This window comes from Gavialis gangeticus, unplaced genomic scaffold (assembly GCF_001723915.1).
Source record: "Gavialis gangeticus isolate Ggan-Ray unplaced genomic scaffold, GavGan_comp1, whole genome shotgun sequence".
NCBI classification, from domain to species: domain Eukaryota; kingdom Metazoa; phylum Chordata; order Crocodylia; family Gavialidae; genus Gavialis; species Gavialis gangeticus.
Genome location: NW_017729031.1, coordinates 106,431,755 through 106,439,819, shown reverse-complemented (window position 1 = coordinate 106,439,819; position 8,065 = coordinate 106,431,755). Strand labels below are relative to the sequence as shown.

The window sequence follows — 8,065 nt, the reverse complement described above, 5'->3', positions numbered from 1 at the left end:
TGCCCACGCCCACTGTTTAAAGCATCAACAAGCAACCCCCGATTCCGATTTTCAAATCTATGATTAGCATTTACTGTGCTAATTCAAGATGCCTTGAGCCATGAGAATATTCCATACACTTTGCACTTTTGTCAGACATGGTTAGGAATAGCACCTATGGTATCCAAAGTGTCCACTAGTGTTATTTGTATAAGCCAAGATAATGAAACAGTAGAACACAACCCAACACAAAGTCATTTTTCTATTTTATAATACTTTTGGAAAAATGCAGAGTCTTTCCCACCTATTAAATAAACAACAGCTTAAGGGTGGGCATCAACCCTAACCTATTGTCAGTTTGTTCACGAACATGTTCCCCATTCTCCAGTGGCATGGATCTGATGGGCCTTAAATACAATTAAACTAAAACCTGTGCAAACCTAAACCTAAAAATACCAAAATCAGTGCTGAAATTTAAACTGGTCAGTGGCTCATTTACTTCATAAACAAAAAACAAACCATGATTTCCTGTGTTCTTCCCACTGTGGAAGCAGGGGTGCCTATATAAAAAAAGTGAGAAATTCCACAACAGCACCCATGGGCTGCTTTCAGCAATCATGCTTTAAAAAGATGCATCAGAACCCTTCCAGCCAGATGTTCTGCAGGCTGCCCATTATAAATACTAAATATGACCACTTTTTTTTCCTTTAAAAAGACGCACACATATTCTTAATTCAGGAAGACAGAATGGTTCCAGGGTGCCATTCAATTCCTTTAAAATAAATTTATGGTCCTTGCAGGCAGACTCAAAGAAGAGAGCCTGAAAGCCATATGTGCAGATTCCTCAAATGCATTCCAAGTTGATGCCATGCCTGTTAGTTCAGGAACAGTAAACAACTCCTCCTTTAGCATAGCAAATGATCTTTCCCCAGAGACTGCTTCACAGGCCAAATTCAGGTACGATTATTCTGCCTCCGTCATCTCCAGGCTTCAGTTTTTCAGTCTTTACACAAGGTTTAGAAGCACATCATCTTAGTATTCTCTGTTTTAAGTGTCACTCCAGAAAAGACTCTGGAGATTACTAAAGGCTCACTCAGAAGATGCTCCCATATGCAGCAGCTGCAGGGAATGAGCTATGTAAGCTTTTCATGTTGAATCTGGTAGTAACAAGCCTAAATTAAAAACAAACAAAAATCCACTAAGTTTCAGTATCATTTTTATGCTACTAAATATGTTATAACAAATTATTTCTCCTGCTAAGAAAGAGGGGACCGATGAGGGCTAGAATTTCTGCAAGGCCTTTAACAATAATAATAAAAATCACTTAAAATGTGGCAAGCTGAGGCATTAAATAGAAGTGAAATGTTTTAAGTTTAATTCCACATTACATCTGGACCCAGGTATTTGGCATTTGAAAAAAAAAACCCCAAAAAACCAAAACAGACAAAAAACACTTTGGCTCCCCCAAAAGTGATTTTTTTTGTCAGGATGTCCTATGACAACCACATGGAAGTCGCACTTTGCTGCAAGTCACTGTTCCCCTAATTTGCAAGGAGGTTGAGATCAAGAGAAAGGGTCAGAAAGTACCGAGATAAATGCCATGACAATCTATCTCAACCTAGCTTGACCAGATAAATTCACTTCTAAATGAATGGCTTCAATGCAGCTCAGGTGAACAATACCTGAAAACTTAACAGAAAGCTTTGGGATGTCAAACAGATTCTTTTAGTAAAATTAGTGAACTTGGACACTGATCTTTCACCCAGAATTTCATTAAGAGCATACATTTGATGCAGTGTAACAAAAAGCCAACTCTACTGCCAACTTTTGTTGGAGTTAGGTAACTGACCCTTCTGCACTGGAGCTGGTTGAGATTAAGTTTTGATGGAAGATTTTGTTGGAAATTTTAATTGGTCAAAACGAAACCAATTATGGAAATGTATTTGTTTTGGTTAATACCACAGAATGTTTGATTTTCGTTAGAACTTCCCTTGGGACAGACACAGACCTCCCGAGCCCTCTTAAATTAGGCAACAAAGCAGTGGTATCACCTGGGACATGGACTACTTAGGTTCAAGTCCCTGATCCAAACTGTCCTGAACCTGGGCTTTCCACAGGTGAAGATCCTAACTACTGAAGCTTTTGACTGTTCTGGGATGTGTCACGCTCTTTCACAAAGCAGTTTAACATGCCTTGCCTTCTGTTCTACATCTGGTTTTGTTTCACATTGGAAAACTTGATTTTTGTTCACAAAACCAACAAGTCCTACCCTCACATTTAAAAAGTAGGAATGTCAAGACTCCAACATATACTACAGTGGTCGAAATCATAGGAGCAGCACAATACAAAGGAATCAAAGCCAGTAAACACTGTTGTTCAGATTACCTACGAAGCATGTAAAAAAAAAAATAAAAATAAAAATAGGTCTGCTTGAATTTTGACATCATTGTTCCTCACAGCAGATAAAGATCTGAGGAAAGATTAAGAAAATCACAACCAGCTGTAGCTGTGGTCATTGCCATAGGCACAGTACAAAAAACATTAACCAGAGAAAAGAACAATATTTTATTTTAGACAATGCCATTTATCTTGAACACTTGCCTTCAGGGTTGTGAACATGATGCCTTGTTCCCCATGCTGGAGAAACGGGTCCATCAGGTCTTCGATTAAGTGTACCTCAGACCCCAAATTCCTTATCCTGTCAAATGAGAGGAAAGAGATGTGCTATTGCATTCCTTTTAATCACCACATATGCTACCATAATAAAGGAAGAAATGAAGACTGACAAATACACAGAACATCTTTTTCTCTAATTTTTTTCCAGAAGCTTTCCAAAAAAAAAGTTATAATTAAGCACCCAAAATGGAAAGATCAGCAAAAAAAGTTAGAAGCAAATGAAAAAACTTGGAATGATTCAGAAACCGTAAAGGCTAGTAAAGAGGCCACCTTTGCTATGCAAGCTCATATTCAAAAAGTAGTTAATAGCGTATTCTCTGCACATGTAGGTGGCGGTATCCATATTTTATAGACTTAAAAGTTAGATACTTTTAAGTATCCTAGGAGACTAACCAAGAGTTCTTCTGCTTTATTAAATTCAGTTCTACTGCTGATTTTAGTGTATGGGTTTATGACACAAGATGCTGTAAAGTAACAGCTGCTCACCTGGCTCGTAGCACCACATACAGAAAAACCGGAAATAAGTCATCCATGGACCAGAGGAAGTCTTCCTGAAGAGTCTCAAGAACATTCTGAGAGATCTCCTCAAAAGTCTGCTGGATTACCTTCAGTTTGTCAGATGGAGTAAAAGTGGTACTTTGGGAAAAGGAAACCAGCAAGATTACAAGTGTTGCAAGTTTCACTTACCACAGTGGGAAGACAGATGGTTAGTTACCATTTTAAATTTCTTTTCTACAAAAGAAAAATCTAGTCAAACTTTTACAAGTCACTGATCATTTACACTGCAGCAACCACTGGTTCTAAGAAAAGACTAGCTGCACATTACATTAGTAGCTGCAAGAGCCGGATCAAGACATGCTATTGAATGAAATTCTTGTTTAAGGCTCTTAAACACATTTGTCATTTGGGAGTTTGTTTTCCTCCTCTCTCCTTCAAATTCTTTATGTGAAACCACATATCCAGCAATTATGAAATCCTTTTCACAGAGAAAGTTGTTGGGAGTGCCTCTCTCCTGTCCCCTGTTCCTCCTGTACCAAGTCTAGCAGTGAGGAGGGCAGAGAAGTAGCAGCAGCAGTTCTGGAGCAGCAGCTGGTTATGATACAAGTGACATCTTTTCCCCTGCAACAGTGAACCTCCAGCTGGTGCTCTCCAAGGCACAGTACTGGCCATTTACAACTCTACCATTTTATTATAAAAAAAAAGTGGGGAAGATCAATATCATGAGGAAAAATAAAAACTGCAATCTAGTAAATTAAACAGACTGATAGCATTTAGCACACAAATTCAACAGGCAGTCAAAGGGTTACCTGATCTGCTGCAAACACTCAACAGCTGAGGCAAAGCAAGAATCTTTTGTACTCGGCATCACCTAGGTAGTCAGGGAGAGGGGTGGGGGAGCAGGAAAAAGAGTTGTTTAGGATTTGAAAAACTTTCTAGTATATATTTCTGACTGCTCAGAATAGAGAGAGACAGATTGTGGCTATTGAAAAATTAAAAATTAATCCATAAGACATACAAATTCAAGGAAAAGCAAGCAGGGGTGGATTTGGGGAATCTGTCAGTTGAAAACTTTCACAAGTTCTGGTCAACTTTATGAAATGCCTGTATTACTCAATGCCACAGCATCTAGGGAGTCTGCCACATAAGACTATCAGGCATCTCCAAAACAAAGAACAATGGCTATCATTTAAAAGGGAACATCTAAGGACAGTGGAATGGCTGAAGTCTAGGGTACATAGTTCAGCTTGTTGCATCTGTAGGCAGGGGGTTTAGCACAGCAGAATTTTATCAGATCCAGAAGACACCTAAATGGTAGATCTTACACACAGCCTGGAAATTTGTAGGGGAGGAAGGACAGGGGAATTTTTAAAATCGACTGGCAGAAGAGAGCATAGTAAGGCAAACTTTCATACAAAAAGGGATCCAGCTTCACTACAGTACCAGCCAAATGAGAAATTGAACTGGCTGCATAAGAAAGAAACAGTGCAGGATTCCATACACAGGAAAGTGACACTGGGACTGAGGACTCTGACCTGTACCCAAAGAATGCTGGGGCAGCGATAAAGCAGACAGTAAAATTCCTCTCTGAATTTTTCCCTGTTTGTCATATTGCTTATGCTAATACAAGCAATAAAGTAGTTTTTTAAACCCTTCCTAAGGCTGTGCAGATGTTTGCTCCATCACATGTCCTTGAAGAACTGAATTGTTAAATCTGAAGTGTCCACAAGGATAGAGTTCTGGGAAAGTGCATTTAACATACTGGAAAGTCTGGGCTGGAGGGCAGGGAGGAGGAGACTGGAATGAAAGCAGGGATGGATCCAGGAGGAGTTCAGTAGTGTAGCTGCACCTCAATTTACTGCCACTGGCTTCAGCTAAGCCTGGCATACCTTTTCCCTGCATCTGAAGCCCCTGGGCCAGCAGGGACCACCACAGAGCAGGCACAGGAAGTGGGGTGGGGGCAAGTGCTGCTGGGAGAAGGGAAGCCTGTCCACTGCTGCCACTGTCCCCAGCTAACTTGGGCAGGTGCGGCCAGGGGGGAAAGAAAGGAAAAAGTCAGTCCCAGAGCCACTCCAGCTGTGGACTGCAGCTGCATGGGGTGTCAGGCTGAGCAGAGGACAGCACCCATGGTAGGTAGGTTTCCCCTTCTTTCATCTGCTCTGCTTCATAATGCTCCCCCACTGGCTGGGAGCAGGTGCTACAATAAGGAACCCACATACTGCCACTGTTGTCTCAGACTGCATGGGGAAGCTGCCCAGTACCAACTAAGGGCTGCAGGTAGCTGTGTGGGTTGCTGGGCTTAGCTTGGGACAGTGGCGGCAGTGGCAGGCAAGTTTCTTCTTTCAGTGCCTGCTCCCTACCAGTGCAGTGGGCAACAGGCACAGGAAGGAAGAGAAGCCTGCCCCCAGCCACTACTGTCCTTGGCCAAAGCTGGCATTCTGTGCAGTCACTCCCCACAGCATGAACGACACGTGCCCCCAGTGGCTGGGGGGGAGGCACAGTGGTAGCAAGCAATGAGCTCCCACAGATGCTGCTGGTGTTAGCGGGGGAAGAGGTGGGGTGGTGAGCAAACAGGGGTTGGCGATTACCTGCAGATGCTGCTGCAGACGCTGCCAGTGGCAGTGGCTGGGGGTAAGCAGTGACCGCCCACAGGCACCACTGACAGTGTCGGCAACACCTTTTTGTAGGGGGTGCATTTGCACCCCCTACGTGTTGCCAGTGCCCCACAGACACCCCTCTGCCCATCAGGTCCCATGGAAGCAAGAGAAACAGCTCTGGGCCCCCCTCTCTAGCTTCATACTTCCACAATTGTAGATCAAGGAAAATAGGGTCAGGACTTAAAAATATTAAATTCTAATAATGTCCGAATCTTTATAAAGAATAAAGCAGTTACCAACAAGCTTCACCTCTGGTGTGACAGCTGCTAGTTGCCAGTGTTGTAAATATAGCTTTGAAACAGACAAAAGTTAAGTGCAAAGAAAACCAAGTTTATTGAAATAGGAGAACTCCCTCCTGCCAGCACATTTTGTTTCTGATGTAAGCTTTGGGCAAAGTATACATTAAATATAGTCCAAGTGGATATACCTTTTTATTTTCTCCCAGGATGGACACAGTCACTGGCCAGAATTTCCTAGAAGAAACCCCATATACTGCAGTTAAGAAAACGCAGTTTATTGTTCTTAAAAACGCAGTTTCCAATCCTATGCATATAATGACTCATGCTTTTCTACAAAAAAGCGAGGGCTTTCCCCATAAATCTATACTTTGCAGAAAGTTTGGAACATTTCTGCAAGATAAATGCATTTAAGGAAAAATATATTATTTATGCACCCATAAAACATGCCTTTTCCACGACAACCTACTACTACCATTTAAAGAGAGTATATGCAATCAGTTTGTTTACCCATGCTACTTAGATGAAGATCTACGTGTTTATGGAATTGTAAAATCACAGAAGTTAGAGAAATACAGAAGCAGTGCATGAAAGATGTAATGGTGTCAGGAAACATTTCAATAGCTTGGCTAATATCATCCTAATATTTATTATGCTGGAACCATTATTTTTATACAACACACTCACGTTTGGACACCAAGAAAGCTCAGAAGAGCTGTATCAGATTGTTTGTTTAGACGCAGAACACATTCCCAGTAAATATCTTCCTCACGCTCGTTGTCCAAGGCATATAACATAAACAAAGGAGGGTACAGTCGTGGTAACAACACAGGAAGCAGCAGCCCAGAACTGGTAACTGCATAGCTAAAAGTGGCAAGAAAGAAACATTTATAGAAAACTAAGCTAAAAGAACAAGAATGCTGCTATTTTAACATGCATATTTTCTGTGGGGGAAAGGATAATTAAAAGGATGCCAATTAATGGACTAACATATAGGCTAAGTCATATTTAAGATCAAGATTACTACTTCGATTAACAGAGTCCAAGTGCAATAGTACAGTACTAAAGCCTGGGTTTTCTTAATCTAATCTAAAGCTTGAATGCTACATTATATTTCCAGATCCCACACATTCCTGCAGTGTGAAATTTGCCTTTTGCCTCTACCCTGGTGTGCCTAGGAGAAAATACTTATTGCAAATATTACATGGCTATTTGGCCATCAGTATCTATTTTCATAGGCAAAGGCTAAGGGTTTTTCCTTTGGAAAGTGCAATATAGGTGCAACCTAATTCACGACACCACTTATGCACATATCTCTTTAAATAGGTGTTTAAGTGCTTTCAGAATAAGGTATGTTGGGTGAGATAGAGCTCTTTACTAGCTTTTTGAAGAAATCTCCCTACGCACCCAGGTTCAGGAGATTCTGATCTGGAGTCAGTTTTCCCACTGCAGAAGGATGTCTTTCCCTTTGTTTCAGTCACAATGGGTGGAATTGTGCTGCCCTCTTCTGGGAGATCAGGAAACAAAAACCTAAACAAACCACCACATTACACCAATTCATTTGCTAACATACTATAAATGAAAGCATTCTCCAAGACATCCAGGATTACCACGGAGAGTTTACAGTACTATAATTTATGCATGGATTATATTTATTTAATTTACACCTTTTAAGAGGCATCTTATAAAATAGTTAAAGGCCAGCTAAATGCCAAAGTAGCCTCTTTTATTTAGGTTGTGTCATGCTGCAGGTACCTGTTTACTGCAGGTAAGCATGCTAAGTAGAAACTATTTGCATTAAGCAGAACTCTACAACAGTGCAAGAGGAGAATATTCCCAAGGCTGTTCTGAAGTGCACTCCTCTTGCAAAGAGCAATTTCTCCAACTATTTAGTTGGTCTAATAAAAGATATCACATTTACCCAAATAACCTCATCTCCTCTACCCCTGATTTCCATGTCTGCGATCTGTGGGGACTGGTTTAGAAACATCTTTGAGACAAGCTAGCAACAACTACTTT

General features: G+C 41.1%; 1 protein-coding gene across 1 annotated transcript in view; it reads right to left on the bottom strand.

The window, feature by feature from the left end:
• Window positions 1-7: 7 nt before the first annotated feature.
• The window catches only part of ALS2 (ALS2, alsin Rho guanine nucleotide exchange factor), a 65,824-nt gene continuing 57,766 nt past the window's right edge, over window positions 8-8,065 (bottom strand). Inside the window, exons 28-34 of the mRNA XM_019523513.1 lie at window positions 7,454-7,576; window positions 6,734-6,910; window positions 6,238-6,283; window positions 3,963-4,024; window positions 3,142-3,291; window positions 2,581-2,677; window positions 8-1,151 (exon numbers count right to left, since the gene is read on the bottom strand). Coding sequence (XP_019379058.1) covers window positions 1,113-1,151; window positions 2,581-2,677; window positions 3,142-3,291; window positions 3,963-4,024; window positions 6,238-6,283; window positions 6,734-6,910; window positions 7,454-7,576 — 694 coding nt within the window. The 3' untranslated portion in view covers window positions 8-1,112. The remainder of the gene's footprint in view (window positions 1,152-2,580; window positions 2,678-3,141; window positions 3,292-3,962; window positions 4,025-6,237; window positions 6,284-6,733; window positions 6,911-7,453; window positions 7,577-8,065) is intronic.